Source organism: Eumetopias jubatus, unplaced genomic scaffold (genome assembly GCF_037043125.1).
Source record: "Eumetopias jubatus isolate StellerSeaLion01/CBP00866 unplaced genomic scaffold, mEumJub1_p1.0 scaffold_17, whole genome shotgun sequence".
NCBI classification, from domain to species: Eukaryota; Metazoa; Chordata; class Mammalia; order Carnivora; family Otariidae; genus Eumetopias; species Eumetopias jubatus.
In genome coordinates, this window is record NW_028274823.1 from 56,296,532 (window position 1) to 56,319,095 (window position 22,564).

The 22,564-nt window shown below is 57.2% G+C and overlaps 2 protein-coding genes across 3 annotated transcripts in view; one reads left to right on the plus strand and one right to left on the minus strand.

The window, feature by feature from the left end:
* Window positions 1-5,849, minus strand: part of CDH23 (cadherin related 23) — a 47,503-nt gene extending 41,654 nt beyond the window's left edge. Inside the window, exon 1 of the mRNA XM_088020170.1 lies at window positions 5,308-5,849. The gene's annotated coding sequence lies outside the window, so the exon portion shown is untranslated. The remainder of the gene's footprint in view (window positions 1-5,307) is intronic.
* VSIR (V-set immunoregulatory receptor) lies at window positions 177-22,285 on the plus strand. Of its 2 annotated transcripts, XM_028109556.2 has the most exons (7): window positions 178-395; window positions 9,904-10,329; window positions 10,965-11,021; window positions 16,196-16,303; window positions 19,216-19,243; window positions 20,550-20,746; window positions 20,929-22,285. In XM_028109556.2, exons 1-7 carry the CDS (start codon window positions 314-316, stop codon window positions 20,964-20,966), a joined length of 936 nt encoding a protein of 311 aa, XP_027965357.1. In that variant the 5' UTR covers window positions 178-313; the 3' UTR covers window positions 20,967-22,285. The 2 variants fall into 2 exon arrangements, with proteins under 2 accessions (XP_027965358.1, XP_027965357.1); XM_028109557.2 differs by lacking the exon at window positions 10,965-11,021 and having other exon boundaries at window positions 177-395.
* Window positions 22,286-22,564: the final 279 nt, after the last annotated feature.

Genomic DNA, 22,564 nt, shown 5'->3' on the forward strand with positions numbered 1-22,564 from the left:
CAGAGCTGACGCGGACACTTGGGCTGTCGCCCCTACCTAGAGGGCCAGGTGCTCTGTGAGTCAGCGGGGAAGCCCCTCCCGCGGGCCCTTGGCGAGGCAGTTCCCCCCACGGCCCCCCGGGGGCGCTGCGGGGGAGGGGGGGTGGGCCCTGGAGCTCTCGGGCGCCCACAGCGCTCGCTCTCTGCACTCACTCCACCGGAGGTTTTCCGGCCAGCTGTGTGCCGCCGCTCCCGGAGCACCAGGCGCTCTCCCTGCGCGCCCCGCGGTCCCGCTCCGGGCCCCGGGGCTCCAGACGCCGCCGCCCGACGGTGACATGGGCGTCCCCCTGGTCCCGGAGGCCGGTGGCCGGCCCTGGGGGCCTGTGCTCCTCGCTCTCTTCCTGGCTGCCTCCCGAGGTAAGGTCAGCAGAAGTCGGTGGGGAGGCTCACCGGGACAACACGGCTGGGGAGGGGGCCGCCTCCCTCCACCTGCCCTGTTTTCCACTTGCTGGGACCTCACTGCAGGGGCCGCGGGTCTCTGCCAAGTGCCCTGGCTGGGCGGCAGCACGTCTGCATGCTCTGACAGCCGCCCAAGCTGACAGCCGGCCCGACCCTTCCCTGCCCAGCGAGCCCCGCGCGGGAGCAGCTGCTGCAGAGAGGAGATGGACACGGTGGGGACAGCCCAGCATTGTCTGGTGGACACCACGGGCTTTTGACACCTGGGGCATCTCCCTGTGCCGCCCGCCTCAGGGCTCCAGGATCTCACTGGGCGCAGGGGGTGTGGTACTCTCTGTGTCCTGCTCCCTGGTGACACTCCTGGTTGAACCTTGGGGGGCACGGGTGCACTCGCAGATGTGGGCGCCCACCTGGTCCTTCTCCTGTGGGTCTGGCGGCTGAGGGTTGAGTGCTCAGCTGATTCCCGGCATCCTAGCAAGGCTGGAGCTCAGGGACTGGTGTGGGGTCCTGGGGAGAATGTGGGCCACTTTCCTGGCTCAGCCATGAGCCCCGTCTGAGTCCCAGAAAAATTTATGGCATCTTTCTGGTCTCGGTTTTCTCAGCTCACGCTCAGAAGCCCTACACCAGGGAGGTGCCACTTTCTTCTTCCAAAGTCCAGACTGTCACCACTCCAAGTGGAATCCTGGCTAGGACACAGGGGCTCCCAGGGCAGGGCGGGGAGCAGGGGTAGGGCAGAGGTCGGGGTACCCACAGCCTGGCCCCCGGTTCTTGGTGCCTGGCACTGGATCAGCTGGATTTCAAGGGAAGAGGGGGCCAGCAGGCAGCCTGTGAACTATACTTTGTGGGGAGGGCCCAGGGAAAGCTTGAGTCATGCAGGGAGTCAGGGAGGCAAGAGGAAGGTGGGGCACTTGGCACAAGGACCCAGTGGGCGGGTCAGGAGAAGAAAGGAGGGGGGAGCACAGGGTAGGAGCAAGAGAAGGGAGTTGAGAGAACCTGGAATATGCCAGAAACAAACTGGGTGCTTGCAGGCAGCGTGTTATCTCAGCGCTCGGGGAGTCTGGCCTCTGATAAGGAGGAGAAAGCCCACCCCACCCCCCCCCCCCACAGAGCTGCCTAGCCCTGGCCTGGATTCTCGCAGGATGGGGGAGGTGGTCTCGGCACCAAGGCCATGCTTCATGGCAGGACATGGTTTCCAGAAAGGGCAGGGGATGGTGGCAGGCAGGAAGGCCAGCACTGCCCCCACCACAGAGCACCTGCCCTGCCCCTTTCTCCTCAAGTGACCCTGAGAGGCCCTTCTGCTTTCTTACCCCTTCCCCTGACCTCCCCTGGCCGGGCTGCTCTCTATTCAGCAGCCCCAATTCAGGAAACTGAGCTCTAGAGAACTGAGGTGTAGGGAGACACCTTGCAGAGTAGCTGGTAACAGAGAGGCTCAGAGCCCTCGCTCCATATCGTCTACATAGCCAGAAGCCTTCACCCCTAGAGGTCTCGGCTACTCATACAGTGCGGCACTCCACAGGACCAGCTCTTCCAGGGCTCAGCTCAGGGAGATGATTAGGGCTCTAAGCAGCTTTCTACTGAAGGGGTCAGAAGCATTCTCTTGGCTTTGAACTACTCTGGGACTCAGTATTCTTAACTGTAATATGGGCATTCTAACGAACATTCCCACTGCCCAGGACAATGTGTAACAAGGGGCTAACCGACGGGAAGCCTGGTTGCAGGCACTGTCAGGAGGGTCTGTGAGTCAGAAAAACTCGCTGGCCTGCTGAGGTGGGTTGCCTTGGGCAGGACTGCTCAAGGTCAAAGGCTTCATGTCTGGGAAGGTGAGGTGGAGGTGGCTGGTGCAGGTCTGTCTTCTAAGCTCCTGAGGCTGGGTCAGCACCAAGGAGAATGGTGGTGGTGAGTTGGTGCTCAGGAGCCCAGTCAACTGAAGACGCCCCTTTCCTGGGCCTGACTCAGGGTGAGATGGATGGAGGGATGCACCTAACAGAGCCAGGCCCCAGCAGACCCCAAGGGTGGCAGAGGCTCTTCTTCCCCTATATGCACTCCTAGGACCTGAGAAAGTTCTTATCTTCACCATGGCCTTATAGGCTGACCCAGGAGGCCCAGACTCTGGGACTAGCGCATGGAGGTGCACTGAGGCTAGGGAGGGGAGACCCCATCATCCCCTTCATGGTAAACAGGACTGCAGGGCCTTGTTGAGTAACCCAATGGTGCAAGCCTCTGATGCAGCAAAGGTCAGCTCTTAGGAAATCCACCCTCTTCTGTCCAGAGCCCCTGGGGTGGCCCTGGAGGCCAGCCCACAGGCGTGAGGGGGCATCTACCCAATGCTAGGGATGCCCAGCAATACCAGGGAGTCCCTCGCCCAGCTGGGCTGGTTGTTCCTGTGTCCCCCCCAAGCAGGGCAAAGGTTCCCTGCCAGGGCCTGACCTCCCTGGGAGTGGTGGCTCAGGTGGGAGGGACAGTGGAGGGAAGCTGAAAGAGGCCACCTCCCTATGTGCGTACATATACGGGTCTTAGGCTTCAGCCGATCAAGGGAGAGAAGGAAGGAAAAGCTCCTCAGTACCCATCTGGCCTATTGGCAGTGATGCCTTCAACCAGCACTGACTAAGCCCCACAAACTGAGCTTGAGGCCCCCCAGTTTTAGGCCAGCTACTCATCCAGGAGCAGTCTGCCTTCACCTGGGCGGGGTGAGCCTGGGATTGGCGGTGCAGCTTTCTGAGGGACCCCTGGGTCCCCTTAGCAGCAGCACTGGCAGGCCCAAGGCCTTCCTGATGGCACCCTGTATGGGAATGGTGAAGCAAGGGGTCTGGGGCTGTGTGCCTTGCATGCTTCCCATACAGTCCTGTCACTCAACAGTCTGGTCTTGGGAGTCAGTGAGATCTAGGTTCAAATCCCAAGATGGCCATTTACGGCTGTGGCTTTGGGCAGGTTACTCAGCATCTCTGAGCAATTTCCTTCATCTCTACAATGGGGATGATGATGGCCCCTCCCTCAGGGGGCTTCGGTGAAGAGTCAGTGCACAACCTCAGCACCGTGCCTGGAGCCTGGTGAATGATGTGTAGTGTTAAGCTGTTTCTTGGCTTTCTGTGGCCACGTGCCATAGGCCCTCCAAGTTCCTCGGTGCCTACAGAGCCTGGTGGAGAGCCCGGGGTGTGGGAAGTCATGGACTGATTTCCCTAGGACTGGACTTGAAGAATCCTCGAGGTCTGGCCACCTGTCAGCACGTATAGGCACTTAAAGTGTGAAATGTCCATGGAGGCGCCTGTGGATTCTCTTCAAGTTCCCCAGAGATGTGGGACTTTGCAACTTCAAGGCAAGCCCAGCTCAGGGTTTGCTGGTCTAACTGGGATCTTTCTTGCAATTGATCTTTACGTTTCGTCTCGTTGCTTTGGCTGCCCATTCCCAGAGAGAAAGGCCGTGGCTGTTATGCACATCCGTCATTCAGTAATGAACTTGCTGCGCTTCGGCCTGAGCAGGGACCCCATCCTTTAAATGTTCTGCATAGGATGCTATTTCCCGTGGGGACCTGGGGTTGAATAGGGAATAACGAATAGCAGAGGCTACTATTCACTCCCTGGGGGACACTGAATGCACATTCTCTCTGAGCCATGGGTAGCCTGGAGGACATGGTTTCAGGGAGGCTGACTGCCCCCTTCTGAAGGGCAGTTCCAGAATAGAGCTCCCTGAGCGTCAGCTTTCTGCTCATTACCTTTGGGATTTCTGCAGCAGCATCTGTCTATCATATATACTTATTTTTTCCCTCAAATGGACTCATTCTTTTACTTAAGTAAATAGATTTTAAAAGGAAACTTTCTATCACCGCCACCAATGGAAAGCCAGTATCATTGCCACAAATAGAACAAAATCATACAAGTACACAATAAGAAAACCAAATAAGGGTATTAAATTCTAGTATAGCCTGGGGAAGGCTCTGAGCCTGAAACCTGCTGTCCCTTGTTAAAAATAAAAGGGGTGGGGGAATAACCTTCTATGTGATTTGATGGCATTTAATGCCATAAAACTAAAAGTAAAACTGTGTTATAGTCGCTGTCGGCCCCTCCCCCCATCACTGCAGAAGCCACCTCACCACTGTGAAGAGCGCTAGCTGGTGGCAGGGGACAGGTCAGCTCTCCCAGAGGAAAAGAGAGAGAGCAGTGGTCCCCATCCTAAGAGGTCAGGGCAGGGTCAGAGGGCCTCTCTGAGCTTCTTCCGGCCCCCAATTCTCCCAGCCCCTGCTGCCTTCCTCAAATAAATACAGTGTCCAAGTAAATACAGTAGCTCCAGCTGGGTCCTCTCTTACGTTGGGGCCAACTACGTATCTCAATAACCACGGGGGGATGGGGAGAGAGCTCACAGCAATCTGAGCCCTCATTGGCCAGGCCTGCTGTCCATCTGCAGGAAGGACGTGGGCCCTCTGGTCCGTCCCAGGCCACCTCTACTGTGTCGGTTACTACAGGCTGCTTGCACCGAGGGCAGGGCCCAGGGACCGGAACCCGAACCTTAGGAAGTCCTCACAGCCCAGACCCTTGAGGGAAGCTGGCCAGAGCTGGTATTCGGGGCTGCACACAGTCCTCCTCACGGAGGGCCTGGGCGAGTCTGGGAAGGGAGGCATCCAGAGAAGCATCCATTGGCGGGGCGCCTGGCCAGCTGCCCAGGCCCTCTCCAGGGAGGCGTGCTGGTCAACAGCCTCCAGCCCCGGATGCGTGGATGCTTTCCCAAGGTGCTGGAAGCGTTGCTTCCTCCAATAGAGCCTGGCTTCCCCTTCCCAGACTCCCTGGTCTGATGTGAATGGACACTTCCTGCGGGGGCAGGTATCAATAAACACATCTGAGATGCCCTTTGTCCTTGCTGGCCACAGACCCCAGGGGCTGACCTGCTGGCTCCGCCCCCCGCGCCGGGGGCGCTTCCTGGAACTCAGCGCTGGCAGACTCGGTCCGGATTGGTCCTTGACTCTGTTTCCCTCTGTGCTCTGCAGCTTGATAAAGACAGAACGGAGCCTTTCCCTGCACCCTCCCCGGACTATCCTGGGGGACGGGGCCTGGCAGGGAGCTGGAGACCAGTTCCATGTCTGTTTGGTGCTCCTTCCGAGGCTGAGGTCCTGGCCTTTTGCATCTAGCCCCGGGCCAGCAACAGAAGCAGATCAGGAACTGTTGGACTGTTTACTTCTAACCCCTAGCAGCAGCTGGACAGAGTTCAGCTGTTTGGGTGGGGCCTCCCAGGCCCGACTCATCAAGCTGGGGCCCCACCTCCAAAGGCTGGGGTGTTGCCTTGGCAACCGTGGGCTAAACTCATGCCCCGTCAGGGAAAACACACAGGCCTCTCCACACCCACACACACACCCATCCCGTGCACACCCACAGGGTTTCACGAGGTGCCTGCTGGGGGGAACGAGGTGAATCATGACAACTAGCCTCCCAAGACGGAGCCAGACAAGAGCCGCTCTCCCCAGTACTGGAACAGAAGCTTCTACAAGGGGCTGAGCCCACCTTTGGCTGAGGGTCCCCCAGCTGGAAAGCGGCGGGAGTAGGGCTAAATTCTGAGCCGCCATCGCTTAGGGAACTCTGCACCCTCACAGCCTCTCTGCCCGGGGCCTGGCTCATGGGTAGGACCTCGGTAAATATTTGTGGAATGAAGGAATGGTGTTGTCGGTTTAGGTCTGAGGCAGAGCAAGGATGACTGGCCGGAAGTTGCAGTCAGCTTGGGGTCAGTTCACTCCCCCCGTTGCTGGAGCTGAGATGTCAGCCCCACCCGCTTCAGGAGTTAGGGGGTGCTCTTCCTTCCCGCTGTGCTGGTGTGTTCAAGGTGTGGGTTTCAGCTCAGCCACATAGGGTTGGGTGCTCTTGGCTAAGTCGCTTCACTTCTGGGTCTGTTAACTCATCTTTAAAATGGGGATGATAATACCTACATCAGGGAATATTAAGTGAGAGGAGTATAAATTGCTAAGCAAGTCCTGACACATAAGAGGTGGCCCATTTCTTGCCCCCTTCCCTGCCCTAAGGAAATACAGCCCCTTCCTCCTGTCCCAGGCCCTCAGAGCTGGAAGGGCCTAGGAACGTGGGGAGTCTCTTGAGATGAAGACAAGGAGGCGGAGAGAAGGATGGGAACTGCTCAAGGGCACACAGCAAGGACGTGGCTAAGTGGGGATGGGACCCAGGGATCCCTCAGACCAAGGTTTTAATCCTGAGACCTGGAATTTTCCAGGTTCCTAGCAATATTCCTCCAGGGGCTTCTGCCTCCTTACCCGGTGACAGGTGGGGCTGGGGTGGGGCTGGGCCCCAAGAGCAGCACAATGACTGGATGGGTCCCACTTGGCACAGGCTCAGGCCCAGGCCCAGGCCCAGGGTCATTTTCCTGTCCCACATGTTCTCGGCCACCCTGGAGCCGAGGGCTTTCCTCCCCACCCTCTCCCCAGTCTCTGACAATGACCCAGGTGTCCAAAAGGATCTGCTCCTGACAATAAGCAACATCCTCCTGCCAAATAATTATAAACCCAGCTGTGCTATATATATATTCCCGATAACACGTGTGCATGCGCAGTTGTAGATGGCATGGGGGGGGCGTGCATTATTTCCCCCAACTCTGTGCCTTTGAGCATCAGGCTGTCCTGGGCTTTGACCTGGCTTGAGTCTTAGACACAACAAAGGGGATGTTCCCACCCCCCCATCCCTGAACCCCCCCACCAGGACAAGACCCTGGGAGCTCTTGGTCCACTGCTTATCTGGCCCTTTTGCTGAAATCGAACACTGTCCCCCATCCCCCAAACCTGAATCCTACTGCAAGCTTCTCCTTTTTCTAAAAAGGGAAGAGGTCCTCTAGTGTGTGTAGGGTGTTGGGGATTGAGCAATGCTCCCCCCCCTTGCCCCCCACCCCCTGTTCTCAGCCCCAGTTCTGGGTCCCACTGTGGGTTTTCTGCCTCTAGGGCTGAAAATCTCTCCCCAGTGCTGTCCCGGCAACTCTGTGCTCCCTGACACATAGTGCCATGTAATAGCTGCCACTAGCTGGGGCCCGCTGGGGAAAGGGGCAGCGCAAGGCAGACAGCTCCTCGGTCTGCTCTCTGGACGGGTTTTTGGTCTTCCTGGGAGTGCCTGCGAGGGTCCTTTCCCTGGCTACCCACGCCCCCCCCCCCCCCCCCGTTTACTGGCACACATAGTTCTGTGGCCATGGCCGTCACACAGGCCCATGAGGGGGAGTCGAAGTCACTACTGTGATCTTCACTGAATTATTTAGCGTCTCTTTGCTTCACATTTTGTCCTCAGTGAAACAGGAATAAAAACAACACCGACCTTATAGGGTTGCTAGACATGCCCCTAAAGGAGTTAGCATAGCACAGGATACCTGCTCTTCCTTCTGCTAGTTCTAACTAGATCTGGCTTTACCTGAAACCCCCCATGCTCCAGGTTCTGAGTTCATCCTCTCCCTCTGTGGCACTTTAGGAAAATCACTTTCCCCTTCCGGGCCTCTACATTTCTGCCTGAAAAGGAGACCAGCATCTTGCCAGGCAGTTTTGAAATCTCTGCTCACCTTGGCAAAGATTTTCCATAGATCTGGGGCTCCCAGATGTGGCTCCTTCTCACATGTGGGTGGAGCGAATGGAAGGATCTGGGGTGTGTGTGTGTGTGTGTGTGTGTGTGTGTGTGTGTGTGTGTGTGTGTGTGTGTGTGTGTCTTCCTTACTTTCTTGGGGCCTAACACACTACCATGCAGACATATTCTTTGGGGCCATGACTTTGCTAATACCCCACACGCTGCTTTAAATATGCAGGCACTCCAAAATTGGATCCCAAGCTGTTGTCAGTCGTTCACACCTTAGTGGGAAAGAGTTTGAAGGTGGCTTCTCCATTCTACTCTGCAGAACTATTTTCACTCCTAGGAAATGTTCCGGGACTTGCCCAAACGAATGAGAAAGCTGTGTAGCTTCCACGAAGCGAGCACCACCTACTAGCAAAGCACTTTTAGAGCCCTTCATGTGAAGTATTTGTGGTCCTTGCCTCAGTTCTGGCAGGTAGATGTTTTCATTTCTGTTTGACAGTGAGGAGTCTGAGGCTCAGAGTCTAAATGACTCCCAGCTACTGGACTCCAATGCAGGCTGGTCCGGTTCCAAAGCTACCCGAGGCTGCCTTACTCTTGACCGGGCAAAGTTTTCAGCTCTGCTGGTGGGTCCCAGACTCTGAAAGCAGGGAAGGGGGTGCCCGCAGGTGGAAGTGGTGTTATCTTGATTCAGGCAGTGGCAGTCGAAGAGACGTGCTGGTTTGGATTCTGTACACATTTCCCAACTCTCCTTCCCTGACTTACGACAGCCTCTGAAATGCCAATTAATAAATTCAAATACCGCTAATGTATAATAACCATAGTTACCTTTCCTATGTCTGTAGAGGGCATTAGAACTCCCATCTAGTGTTCTCAGCTTTCCCTCGCTCTGTCCTCTCGCAACCATGCATTGCAGTGCTTGTGGGGGTCAACATGGTTACGTGCTGGGGGGTTGGGGTAGGGTAAAGAGGGCCAGGGGATGGCTTCGTTTGCTTATCGAAAACAAAATGAACTAGGAAATATTTCTAAGAAGACTGGGTGGCAGCAGGTACATGGATGAGGTGACCTCTCATGATTTCCCTGGTCCTGGGCCCGAGACACCTTGGGTTTCCCTGCTTCCTCACCACCTGGCCCAGAGCACCCCGTCTACTTGCTAAAGTCCTATCTGTCCATCAACCCCAAAGACACTCGCTCCTTTGAGAAGTCTCCTGACCAACCCTAGGATGGCTATGTCTTCCCTCCTCCAAGTGCCCTGTAGACTAGCACCAGCCTGCCCTTTAGCCTGTGGGCCTACTTTGTCAGGAAGGCACGCTTTGTCTACCCACCTAGGCCATAAGCTCCCAAGGGGAGGCCATGTGCTCAGCATCCAGGTGAGACGTAGCACCTGGCTCAGGCCTTGCACACAGAAGTGCTCCATTAGTGCTCACTGATGAGGAGGTGGGACAGCATGGCTAGCCCTATGAGTGGGAAGGGCCCAAGGTGCTAATGGCCCCAGAAGGCTGGTCAAGGGCCAAGGGCTGCGCTTCCCGAATTGCCTTTGTGCTCCTCATCCTGCTTCCCCCCGGACGGCACAGGGTGTGGGGCTGGAGGTGCCAGGGGTCAGCTGTGGGTAGAGCCACAGGGTCTGCAGCGGCGGGGAGACAGACACACCGGCTGGGCCCAGCCCGCCGCCTGCCCAGAGTCTCTCCTACACCTCGTCTAGTGTCCCTGGGGCCAGGGGAGTCCCTCACCTGGAGAAGCTCCTCCTCCCACGCAGCCCGGGATGGAGTCAGGTTCAGCAGCTAATGAAGAAGCTGAGGCTCGGGAGGTCAGCTGACTAGGCCGGGGCCTGTGGCTGGGGAACCCACATCTTCGGAGCGCCAGGCCAGGGTTGTTCCTCACTCTGGGGGAACTAGGAGTGGTTCTGGCTCAGGCAGGTGACCGTCTCTTGTCTCTCTAAATAGGTCTGGTGGCAGCCTTCAAGGTCGCCACGCCATATTCCCTGTACCTGTGTTCTGAGGGCCAGAACGTCACCCTCACCTGCAGGATCATGGGCCCCATGGCCAAAGGGCACGACGTGACCTACTACAAGACATGGTACCGCAGCTCACGGGGCGAAGTGCAGGTCTGCTCGGAGCGCCGGCCCATCCGCAACCTCACGTTCCAGGACCTTCACCTGCACCACAGCGGCCACCAGGCCAACACCAGCCAGGACCTGGCCCAGCGCTACGGGCTGGAATCGGTCTCCGACCACCATGGCAACTTCTCCATCACCATGCGCAACCTGACCCCCATGGACAGCGGCCTCTACTGCTGTCTGGTGGTGGAGATCAGGCACCACCACTCGGAGCAGAGGGTCCACGGTGCCATGGAGCTGCAGGTGCAGACAGGTGAGGGCCTCCCGTACGGGACAGCCCCCCGGGGGTGCCGTGACCATGGGGACGGTGCGCGTGCCCGTCTGGAAGGGGAGGCAGAGAGGACCGTGTGACTCCGGGGCTGTGGTGCTGAGTACTGGATGGTTGTGACCGTGGTGTGATTCTGTGCTGGGAGGGTGTGTGGTCCAAGATGGGGGACACGGACATGCCAGGGACGTGTGTGGTGAGACGGGGTGGCCACGGGGTGTGGGGCTGTGTACAAATCTCTCTGGTCAGTGGGGTTTGATGGTGAGGGGGGTGTACGTGGTTCTGTCTAGTAAGAGAGAGTGTACAAACCTGGGAGGTATTGCTCATGACACTGTGGTGGCCATGATATGTGACCTGGGGTGTGAGCTGGTGAACGCTTGTTGGGAAATATGTGTGTGTGTGTGTGTGTGTGTGTGTGTCCAGGTGAGAGTGTGAGGGGTAGCAGGCTGGGTAGACGTGTGGGTGCCAGCAGGTATCCACACGCCTGTGGGGGAGGCGTGAGAGTGCGCCGGGCACACCTAGCCTTGCAGTGAGAAGCTGCGTCTGTGTGTACGCGTGTGCTGGCTGCGACAAGCCTCCCCGGCCTCAGGCCCACCTCACGCCCCTTCTCTTTGCTCCCACAGACAAAGCAGCGTCAACCCAGTGCATCGCGTACCCACCCTCACCCAGGGAGAGTGAAAGTAAGGGACCGCCCTTTTGGCCCTTCTGGGTTCTCTGTTCTCCTCTGCCCTCTTCTTGGACCCAGGCCCCACTCTGAACTCCGATCTCATCACCCCAAGCCCACTGAACCCCCATTCTTCCTCCTCTGCTATTGCCCCTCCCCTTCGCTTCCCCCTTCCCTGGAGCCATTGGGCTGCAGTCCTTGTTCTGTGCATGGGGGAGAAAGGATGGAGAGACTCAGGAAGGGGAACAGAACTACCTTTCCTAGAGCTCTTCCTACATGCCAGGCACTGTGCTAAGTCCTCGCAAGTACTGGTATCTCCGTAGATTCTGACAAGAACCCTCTGAAGCAGGCAGCACATCTTCACTTTCTACACATGGACACAGAAACCCAGAGAGGCGACATAACTTGCCCAAATTCACACAGCTGGGTTGTGCTCACTTCACCTTCTTCCCAGCTTGAGGAATGCATAGGGCAGTGGGTGGGTGGCAGTCAGCCCCCGGGTGTTTGCCCCGAGAAGCATCCTGTGGAGGAAGGGGGGGGCACTGCTCTGAGGGATGTCTGGGCACTCAGAGGCCAGGGCAGAATGCCCGGCAGCTTGGAGGCAGCAGGCAAAGGGGAGATGTCTCAGGGGTGCCCCACTCTTTGGAGAGGAGAGGGTCTTGGTTTCCAGAGCCTTCTATCCATCAGTATTTCCTGGGCATCTAGTATGGACCAGCCCCTGCCCAGGCCCTCCTGGAGGGAGGTACAAGAGTGCAGACCTCCCCCGCTGCCCTCCAGGAGGATGTGCACAAAGACCGAAGGCGGGGACAGGACAGTTAAACCTACAGCCCCAGCCCCGCTCAAAGGTCTTGGTGATTTTCTACTCCAACTACTCTTTTTTGAACCGAAAAACAGCTTAGCCAGGAATAAAATTAGAATGCACATTTCGGTCTGAGCCAGATCTGCATGGAACTAAGGAACTCTTTGGTTCAAGCCCCGTCCCTGCACACCGCAAACCTGACGTGTCACCTCGGCACCAGGCCACTGCTGTCCTCACTTCCTCCAGCGGCAGCTCCCTGGTGAGGGTGGACGGCCGTGTGCACAAGCATCCAGGACAGGGGGAGCCTCACCTGGCGGAGCCCACGAGTGTTCACTTCCCCATTGCTCCTTCTACTCTGAGCAACCCTCCAGTCCCCCTTCTTCCTCCAGGAGTTCCCAGAGCTCCCTTAGAGGCCGTCACCTCTGCTACTGCCCACATCTCACCGGTGGGGAAACCAAGGTGCAGACAGGTGCAGGGACTGCTCCCAGTCTCTCAGCCAGAGCGCCTGATTCTCAGTCACAAACCCTGCCCGGGGGCCGGGCTGCCCTCCCCTCTCTCAACACGAGTTTCCTGAAAATCAGTTGTATGAACTAAAGTCCTGGGGACAGAGATGAGAGATGCCAGTGGGGACAATGAAGAAACCAGGTACAAAATAGAGAGGGAGCAGAGATTTGGTTCATTTCTCCTGAATAAGACCCTAGAGAAGTAGCTGCTGGAATTAAGGAAACAGAAGTCTCCTGGGGAAGCCTGGGAGTCTGGCTGGTCAGAACGCGAGGCTGAGGCAGAACTTTGAACTTGATTGTCCAGAGTGGGTCAGGCTTCCTTCGCTGGGCACCTCTACTCTCAGGTTTTGACATTAGCCTCCCTCTCCAGGGATGCACAGCCTCACTCTGGTCCCTGCTTCCCTGAGCTACTGTCCACAGTGACCGGGTTCCCCAAGGGCCAAAGGGATGTGTTTACTTCTATCCTAGCTGTTGAGGGCAGGATGATGACTTTGGTGACCTCTGAAGTCCCAACCCCTTTCCAGACTCTTGGTTCTGGAGGTCTGGAGACTAGCTGTGGTGGAGTCCTGTCACTAAGGTGGGCATGGCATCTGATGAAAAGAAACCCCGCTATCCTTTTGGGTGGGGTGTGGGGTTGGGGCCCACACTTCCATTCTCTAGGGATCATGGGTCCACTGAGAAATGGGAGCACGTGTGTCCCTTCCCCACTAACAGGGAGGCAATCCGTGTTACCCAAGAGGCTGAGTCAGGGATCAAAAACTCCAATGCCCCAGAAGCCAGGGACCGAGGGAGGAAGACAGTGGGGAGGGGTGGAGCCTGTGGTGAGCAGCCAGCTGCCGGCCTGTAAGGGCAGCTCCAACTGCTGTGTGCTTGGAGGGGGGCCCGGGGCTGCCAGATCCACTCCATTTTCCAGCAAAGTCAGAAGTCCAGATTTTACAGAAACTCTCAATTTTAAAATGTGGGCCAGAAAAGAAAAAAAGAACGAGATGACATACCATGTGGGCCATGACAGGATGGAAAGTAGATGGCAACAGACAGTGGACACACATCTGTTTTCTAATCATTTAGAAACATGTGCCTGGTGACCCCTGTGCTTAGTGGGCCTCAGGGCGGGCCGCTGGGTACTGGCCTCAGTGCTGCTGACCTTTGGAAAGACTGCAATCCCTGCTCTCTCTAAGACAGGTGCCCCACAGCCAGCCTTGGTACCTGATCGGCTAGTGATGCTTCCAGCCAAGCGGCTCGGGGCTTTTCTGTTCCACCCGCAGCCCTGTCTCCTAAAGATCTCTTTGGGAAGGAAGAGGGTGGCCGGCCTAGGAAATCATCTGAAAGCCCAAGTCAGTCTGAGGCTGGGGGAGGCGGGAGGAAGGGAGAGAGGCTGAGGAAGTTGGTCCCCAAGAGCCCCCAATTGCTGAGGGGCTGTGGTTTTGTCACGGAGCCCAGGGAAGGGGGCTGGGCAGCCTACCTCCTGCAAAGCAGCCTCCCTATCCCCCTACACAGCAGGATGTTTGGTTTGCTTTCATCCAACCCCCTCCTGGGGGAACCAGGAAGCCTGACCGAACTCCCTCCTTCCCTCTCGTACTTACCTACCTACTCACCCACCCACTGGGTACTGGCAGGCTCTAGACAAGGATGGACTGCTGAGCAGGTTAGCGTTGGGGGGAGCTCCCATCCCAGCCTGCTGTGTAAAGGCCTGGCACAGTTCTCAGAGCTGGCCTGGCAGCTGTCTCTGCCAGCACCTGATCGCCTTCCCAGTGAGCCTGGCTCTGGATGGCTACCAAGCAGGACCCCCCCACCCCCACCTCCCCAGGTACTGGCCACACCCGTGGGAGGCGGCGGGGAGCTGTGGCGAGGCTGGGCTCTACAGAAGAGCCCGTAGCTTCTAGGGCATGTGGGCCCACAAAACTGTCCCCAAACTCCTGCCACCCTGTCCCAGCCTCAACTCTTAGCCCAGGTTGTAAGGAAACCAAGTCCTGATCCCCTGGAGGGGCTGCAGAGGAGGATCTCTGCCTGGGGACAGGAGTCAGGCCGGGAGGGGGACAGGGAGACACAGGGAGTGAGCACCTAACCTCACTGAACGTGGCTTAGTAGCAGTCCGGAGCCCTGGTTTGACGACTAGAATAGAGCATTTTGCAACCCCCTTCTCAGTGCCCACAAGAAGATCCTATGACGGGGAGATAGAAATCCTCAAACGTCTGAATTGTAGAATGTGTCTACTTTCACCATTCCACGTCAAAATGCAGCCTTGCTGAGATCTGCAGGGAACCTGCCTTAATGTGGACTCGAACTTGCTTTGTAATTAGCATAGCAACTGGTCCTGTACCAGTGGGTAGGTCTAAAGTACCAGTAAACAGTTTGTTCTCTTCTGTGGTATGAACAAAGCCCCGGAAAGCTTATTCACACCATCAGGTTGTTTAGCAATACAATGAGATAAAAACAGCCTTTATTCCCAAATGAAGAGTGTGAAGGCAACACTGAGACCACAGCCCAGCCACCTTCCCCAAGCTCCCCAGGGCCACGTTGACGCCGTGACAAGGTATCCCAGCCCGTATTTCGTATTTGGGGAAGGGCTGAAATCGGGAAGGAAACACGTTTACGCTGTTTGTGGTTCCAAGGGCATGTCTGTTCCCAGCTGAACTCCTGGTGTCAGCAGATGGGCTGAAATAAATCAGGCCTCTCATGTTGTTGGTGGGCTGGTAAAGCGGTGCAACCTCTGCGGATGGCAATTAGACAACAGCCCAGAAGAAAACACACATACTCTTTGGCTCAGCACTTTCACCGCTGGGAGTTTTACGTACAGAGGTACCTGCCCAAGCGAGCGAAGATGCACACACAAGGAGTTCACAGCTACGTTGTTATTAGTTATGCGGGAAAATGGAAGCAATCTGCATGTCCACCAATGGGGGACTGTTTCAATAAATTCTGGGATGAGTGCCGTGACAAAGCCCTAGGCAGAATGAGGTAGAGCTCTGTGCCAACCAGAGCTGTCCAAGCCACGCTAACTGGGAAAAGCAATCCCCATGAAAAACACCTGTACGCCGTATACGCAGGGGACAAATCTGGGCCACGCGCGAGAAAAGTGTGGACAGTGATTGCCTCTTTGCAGGGGGCCCGGGGTGAGGAGGAGCAGCAGGGGGAGGAAACTCCGGGATATATTTTAACTTATCTATCTATCTATTTTGTAATTTAGAAAGTTTAAAATTTTTAAATGTTGGACACGGATTCACATGTTTCTAGTTCTCCCCCAGGGGTCTTCCCCGCCCCCCGCCCCGCCCCCCGTGACTTGTATGTGTGAGATCCCTTCCAGAAGCTGTGTCCAGAGCTAAGGGGGTCTCTCTGGGAGAGTGGGGCTTTTGTTCATTTTGATATTTTTTTCTCCTCTTATTGTGGTACAACGTATATAACATAAAATTTGCCATTCCAACCACTTTTAAATGTCGCATGAATTCTGCTCACAGTGTGGTGCAAACATCACTGCTATGTATTTCCAACCGCTTTTCACCACCTGGGTTCCTTTTGACCTTGAACTTCATAGCACGGGGTCTGTGAAGGACCTGCTTTCCCTCCTTTTCTGGGAACAACCCATGGCCTGGGGCAGTTGAGCTGTCCCCAGGGGGCTGGGAGGAAGACCCTTCTCTCTCTTCCCTAGAGCTGCCTGGCCTCATTTCTGCGTACCCTGGGCCCACTTGGGGAAGAGGCATGGGGTGCTCTCTGAAAGGGGATCCCTAGGCCTTCTGTCCTTCTGCAGGTCACTGAGGGTTCTGGCTGTGGGGCCTGGGTAAAGCTGGGTCCCCCTGCCTGCCCAAAACTTTCCTCTCTGGGCTTCAGTATCCCCCCAGGAGAAGCAGAGGGAATGCAGTCTCACCGTGGCTGTCTCTCTGCCCTTAACAGGCATCACAGCGGCTGCTCTGGCTACAGGCGCCTGCATCGTGGGCATCCTCTGCCTTCCCCTCATCCTGCTCCTGGTCTACAAGCAAAGGCAGGTGGCCTCCAACCGCCGTGAGTATCCCCACCTGCCTGGGGTGGGTGAGGGTGCGAGTGATCTGCCCTGCAGGCCCCAGCTCAGCGCCTAGGGGGCAAGAGGCAGGCATATTTCCTCTCTGTTCCAGAGACGGGAGCTGCCATAGTCCCTGCAAGGAGCTGGGTTCAATGGTGGAGGGAGGAGGGGACCCAGGTGTGCCATTTGGGGGGCCTGAGTGCCCACCAGCCCCAAGGGGTCCTGGCTTGGCCCTCAGTAAATATCTGTTGAATGAATGAATAATCACATGGAGTAGTTCAAATTGGTTTATAAAAATGCTGCCCCTTGGAGATCCTTTGAGGACCTGCTTTAATGCAGGGGTAGGCTTGTTTTGTAACCAGCATTGTAATTGTCGGGACAAAAATGACCTTTGGATGATCAGAACTGGAAGGGATCCTGGATTTAACTTAGTTCAGTTCTTTCGGCATATGGCTGAGAAACCTGAGCTTATTAGCGGGGTTAAATCATTAACCGAATGTTATATAAGTTAGTAAGTGGCAGAGCTGGGCCTCAAGCCCAGAGCCTTCCACTCATGCTTTTCCCAGGGAGCGTAATCCCACCACATCATCAGAATGCTCATCGGCATGAGCGTCCTGGCCACCAACCCCTACCTGGGAAGGTTGCTGTGCTGGGCCCCATGCCAAGTTTGTTATATACCTCCTCTCATAATGATGCGACAACTTGGCCCTACAATTGTTCCTCCTTTGCAACTGAGCAAACTGAGGCACAGAGAGGTTCAGTAATTCGCCGAGGGAGGCTCACAGTGAGTCAGCGGTGGAGCCAGGCTTCAAGTCATGGCCACAAACACCGTTTCACCCTCCTCTGTGGTACAGTGCCCCTTGCCCTTCCTCTGACCCCACCCCTGAGCCTGGGCTAGCCCGAGTCCTCCAGGAGCAGGAGGGTGGGGAGTCCTCTGCCCTGGCCCTTGCATCACCTCCCCTGCTTCCTTCCCTCTGGCTGGCTGCAGAAGGTATAGCTGGGAGAGAGCAGCTCTGTCGGCAGATGGCTTTTGGCTCACACCTGATTTCCTCTGGCTGGACCGTTAACACCTGGACAGCCCTCTCTCCTGGGGGCCCAACCTGGAGCCCCCACAGTGGCTCATTCAGGGGCTGTGGTCACCTTTCCCTTACTCTCTGGACATCCATACTCCTTTTGCAAAACCCGCCATAGGTTGGGGGTGGGGTGGGGGGGGCAGGTAGGTCAAGGCTTGGGGCAGAAAGAGGAACCCAGGGGCTCAAGCAGGGTGAGTCATCACAGTGGAGCTGCCATGAGCTTGTGCTCATTGGTGCGATGTTTTCATGGAGGTGAGGAAGGGACAAGGAGGGAGACACACTCAGCTCCCAGGAAAGAGGTGCTTCCCAGGAAAGAGCTCCCAGTGCTGCACACATCCTCTGAAACGAAATGGACCCCAATTCTGTGACCTGCGGCTTCTTACAGCTCCTTATCCCCAAATTAAACATATGCAGTAACAAAAAGGTGTCAATAACTTAGCTTCTAATAAAAGTATTTTTGAGGCCAGTCTGCTCACCCCTTCTAAAAAAAAAAAACAAAAAATAAGAGGAAGAAAAAATGAATTGTAGGATCAGAGTCTTCGAGACAGACCCAAGAGATACTGGGCGAGAAATCAGGTATGAAATTGAAAGGGAGGGGAGATTTGGGTCATTTCTTCAACTAGCCTCGAGAGAAGTGCTGCTGCAGGGATTATGGGAACAGAAGTCACTGGGAAATGCCAGGAGTTCGGCTGCAGGACAGAGGCTAAGCGCCCAGGGTGGGGCGGGGGGTGGCAGGCCAGGGAGGGAGGGGACGGGGAGTGTGTGTCGGTTGCTGCGGGCAGGGCGCTGGCTCAGAGAGCATACTCAGGAGTGAGCCACACTCAGGGAGGAAGAGAGAGAAAGGGTTGGGAGCCCTGCGGCAGGCAGCCTCCTGCAGAGGCTGAGGAGTGTGGAAACCAATCTGGTTTTGGATGGAGATTGGGTTCCCCAGCTCTAAAGCGGGGCCAGCAATCCCCCCCAACAAGAGGATGGGGGGGACGAACCCCGGGAACTCTGGGCACCTGCATGAATCCTGAGGCACAGAGCCACCTGCTAAATGGTAGCCACGATTCCTGCCGAGAGCAGAGATTTTAGGAAACTTTGTGCAACTTCCTGTGTGTTGTGTGTGTGCCCCTCCCGCCCATGTTTCCCCACAGTGATCGTGGTAAAGCTCTTGCAAATGAGAAATGTATGGGGAGCTGCAAGGAAGAGGGAAGTAGGGCCACTGCATCTGGTTGGTGGCCAGTGTGGGGGTGGGGAATCCCAAGAGGGGGCAGCCGCGTGGAGGCGGAGGAGAAAGTGGCAGAATGGCTGAGAAGTAGTGGGGTCTCAGGCCCCTAAGGTTCCTCTAAGAGATGCCACTGCTAAAGCCACCCCTTAGGCAATGTGGAGGACGGGCCAGAGAGGACCAGGGACCCTCCAATTAGGAACTGAGCTCGCAGCCCTCCCACTCAGTAAATCATGGCGACAGACCAGAAAGTGGCAAATGTCCAAGGAGGAAACAGCAAATTCAGGCGTCAGGCCCTTGCGTGATACTTAAATCCGGAAGGTCTCACAACACCTAATCAAGCCATAGGAGAAAGCCTTTGGCCTCCTGGTGACAAATGCCGTCCCTTATACTTGTGAAATGCAGCCCGAGTTTCATTTAGCACTGGTTAAAACACCGGGCTCACTGAGGCCTGGCCTGCAGGATAGACACTGTCGTGCGGGCCTCCCGAGCCAACAGAAGCGGGATCCAGGGCTGAGCGTGGCCCAGCCTGGGCTCGCTCCCCTTCCTCAAAGGGCATCTGCCAGAGGGGGCAGGGATGTTGTCTAGGGAAGCCTCTGCTTTGTGACTAGCTTCTCTGTCTGTATGTCCCCAGGTGCCCAGGAGCTGGTGCGTATGGACAGGTAAGGCCCCTGGAGATCTTCCTGAGAAACCTTCCTGCGGCCGCCCCAACCCCGACTCCAAGCTTGGCAGGCTCTCTCTCTCCGTGCCTCTCCCCAGGGCCTGCGGCTCTGTCGGGCAATGTCTACACTCAGAGCGTAGCTGGACTTAATGCAGAAGGGAGGGGGGTCGCTCTTCGCCCGGACTGACTCCCCTTCACCAGGCTCCTTGGCCCTCTCCCCCCGCTGATAACGTGTCCTGGGGACAGGGCTCGGAACACAGACACGGCCTCCCAGGTCCTCCCCGGGCCCGGGGTCAGCTGTCAGGAAGGAGGCCTGTGCAGGAGGCTCCCTGTACAGCCTCCGGGCACAACTGCTTTAGAAAAGCGTCTGCCATCTGCACTGAAGCCTACACATCTGTGCTCTCCCTGCCGCCCCTCGCCCAGCGGGCCGAGCTCTGACACTAGTGGCCTGAGCCCGGCACCTTCCCTCAGGCCTCGGGGGCAGCTGGCCAGGGTGGGGGCGGAGGAGGAAGCAGCTGAACTGGGCACAGACACTGAAACATGCAAAGGAGGACGGCACACCTGGAGCCGTGGTGCCTCCCTGCAGAACACTCCAAAGGAGAAAGTGGTCAGGCCGCCACGAGCCACCGGGGCAGAGGTTGGCCAGGGGCTCCGCGTGGGGCAGCGGGCTGGGCATGCGGTGGCCAGGGAAGTGTGTGTTGGTGGGCTCGGGGCAGGAAGCGGACGGGGCGCCTGGCATGGAGGGTGTCCTCAGGGATGAGCCCCACTCAGGAACTTGGCCCGGTTACTTCACCAGCAAACCCAGAGCTCCTCTTGGGTGTTTGAGAGGGACGATTTTCTAGACAGGTCAAAGGAAGTCCTGCCAGTGATCCTGCCAGGATCTCAGAGCTGGTGGCAGGGGGTAGGTGGTCCCTCTCCCAACAGGAAGAGGGAGACAACTGCTCCCTGCAGCTTATGACAAGTTGTGGGGACATTCGATCCTAATGCCATCAGCTCTACGGACCAAAGAGAAACCTGTTGCAGGTTCCTGAATCTGGGGTCCTCAAAGTGTCTCTGACCCCAGGCTTCCCGGCTGCGCCCAGGGTGGATGGCCAAGTAATAGGGTGCAGCCCTAAGCTCAGGGGAGATGGGAGAGTGCAGGCCATGCCCTTTTCTGACCCCAGCTCCTCCCTTCTTGCAGGAAGAGGGTGCTGAGGCCTGAGGTGTGAAGGCAGGGGAGGGAAGGGAAGCAGAAGAGTGGGGCGGGCAGGAGGGCAGAGGCCCAAACCTGGGCAGCACAACTGACTGAGCCAGCTCTCTTCTTCTAGTAACAACACACAAGGAGTCGATAACCCCGGCTTTGAGGTCTCCCCGTCCTTCCAGGGCATGCCGGAGGCCAAAGCCAGGTCTCCGCTGTCCTACATGGCTCAGCGGCAGCCTTCAGAGTCCGGGCGGCACCTGCTCTCCGAGCCCTGCACTCCTCTGTCTCCACCAGGCCCTGGCGATGTCTTCTTCCCAACCCTCGGTGAGTGCTTCCCAACAACCCTCACCCTCAGGGCACAACAGCCTGCAAGGTCATGACCTCCCCGCGGCCTGTAGGGCACCATCCTCACTCCCCTTCTGAGGCCTTGTAGCCTCCCCGTGTGGGCTTAGGGAGTGAAGGACTGCAGAGCCCCCCATTCATTCTACTTCTCCTTTCTTTTGCAGACCCCGTGCCTGACTCCCCAAACTCTGAGGCCATCTAGACCAGCTGGGGCCAGTGGGCAACTGTGGCGGGGCCTGGGGCAGGTGCTTTGGAGGCAGAGCCGGCCCTCTGAGCGGTCCCTTAGCCTTGGCCCTGGCCCTGGTTTCCTCCCTCCTGCTCTGAGCCCAGACTCTTTGAGATACCTCTGATGGCCAGACCCTCAACTCCTCTGGGTGCTACATGGCAGAAGGGAGAAGGGGCTGGATTGCCCAGCCCCTGTCTCAAGGATGGTGGGGTGCTGGGATCCCGCCCCAGAGACCTGAACTTCACCAGCTACAAATGCCAAATGGTCTACATCCTAGAAGCTCCAGAGTTTCCAGCCTGTGGCAGCTTCTCTCCCTGGGACATGAGCTTTGTGACCAAACAGCCCAGATGGGACAAGATGGGCACTGGACAGAACTCGCCCCCCCCCCCGCCCCCTGTCCCCATCGAGTGCCATCCTGCCAGGCATGAGACACAGGAAAAGATGTGGAAAGACTCTTCCTCACTGCAGTAGAGCCAGCGCCCTGATCTCGCCCGAGGCAGCTCATCTGTCAGACTCCCTCTCTGTGACCATGGAGCTCTGGGGCTGGTCCTGCCTGCCTGCCCCTGGGGCCATGGGACCCTTTCCCAGCTGTCCGCTACCAGCAGCCTCTCCCAGTAGCTGTCCACCGGTTAAGCAAATCTGGGCTCCCGCTGCCTGCCTTCTGGGCCCCAGAGTTCACTGGCCAGGGTCCCCGAAACAGGAAGTGCACCCTGAGGCACAGTGGCCACTGTGGGCCAACTGGCATCTTGGGCAATGGGGGCCAGGCCAGAGGTTGCACTACCTGCTGCAGAGGGGGGTGAGGGAGGGCAGGTGGAGCCTGCTGGGAAGGTGAGTGGAAAGGCTCTACCCCCACCCTCCCCCCTCCACACGCAGCGTGCTCAGTACAGAAGGTGACTGCATACTGTATTTGCCCCAACTGTGACCCTCCCTCCACTGGAAAGAGGAGGTGCTATTAAACTCCACGGGCAACAAGTGCAAACCCTGTGAAAGGACTGTAGGAGCTGGGTTTTAATCCCTGCTCTGCTTCCAGGGGTGCCTGAGGCCCCGGGAAGCCCCCATCTCCTCCTCCCTCCCTGCCCCCCTGCCCCGTCTTTGGTCTTCCATTCCATTTAATCTGTGTTGTCTTTACAGCAGAGTGACCCTGTCGGTGGGCGTGTACACAGAAGTGTCTTTGGCCCTCCTCTCTAGACCCTCTGCTCCAACTCCTGCTTCTGGGCATGTCCCGGATTTGTTTTTATACACCATATGCAAGGGAATCCTTTGTGGAATTTTGATTAAAGGGTTTTAAAATCACAGAGAGGAGTGGGGCGGGGCGGCTCTGTACACTCTGGGGTGGAAACGGGGGGGGGGGGCGCGAGAGGGGAAGGGGTGAGTTTGAGCGGCGTAGGGCCCAGGCACTGCACCCAGGAGGGCGTTCAGCTCATCAGCCTACGCGGCAGAGCCCGGACTTCAGGCCAGCGTAAGGGCCCAGCAGGCAGGGAGAACCCTCTGGATGGCCTGGGGAGGGGGGAGACGGGAGTTGGGGGTGGAAGAGAGCAGCTCTAGGCTCTCTGGCAGCAGTGAGCCCCCAGGCC

Excerpts from the sequence above, each read along its gene's own strand:
- VSIR (XM_028109556.2), top strand. The coding sequence starts at position 314 with ATGGGCGTCCCCCTGGTCCCGGAGGCCGGTGGCCGGCCCTGGGGGCCT. Across the intron at positions 16,304-19,215 it reads GCAGGTGGCCTCCAACCGCC|GTGCCCAGGAGCTGGTGCGT; the intron begins GTGAGTATCCCC and ends GTATGTCCCCAG. Across the intron at positions 20,747-20,928 it reads TGTCTTCTTCCCAACCCTCG|ACCCCGTGCCTGACTCCCCA; the intron begins GTGAGTGCTTCC and ends TTTCTTTTGCAG.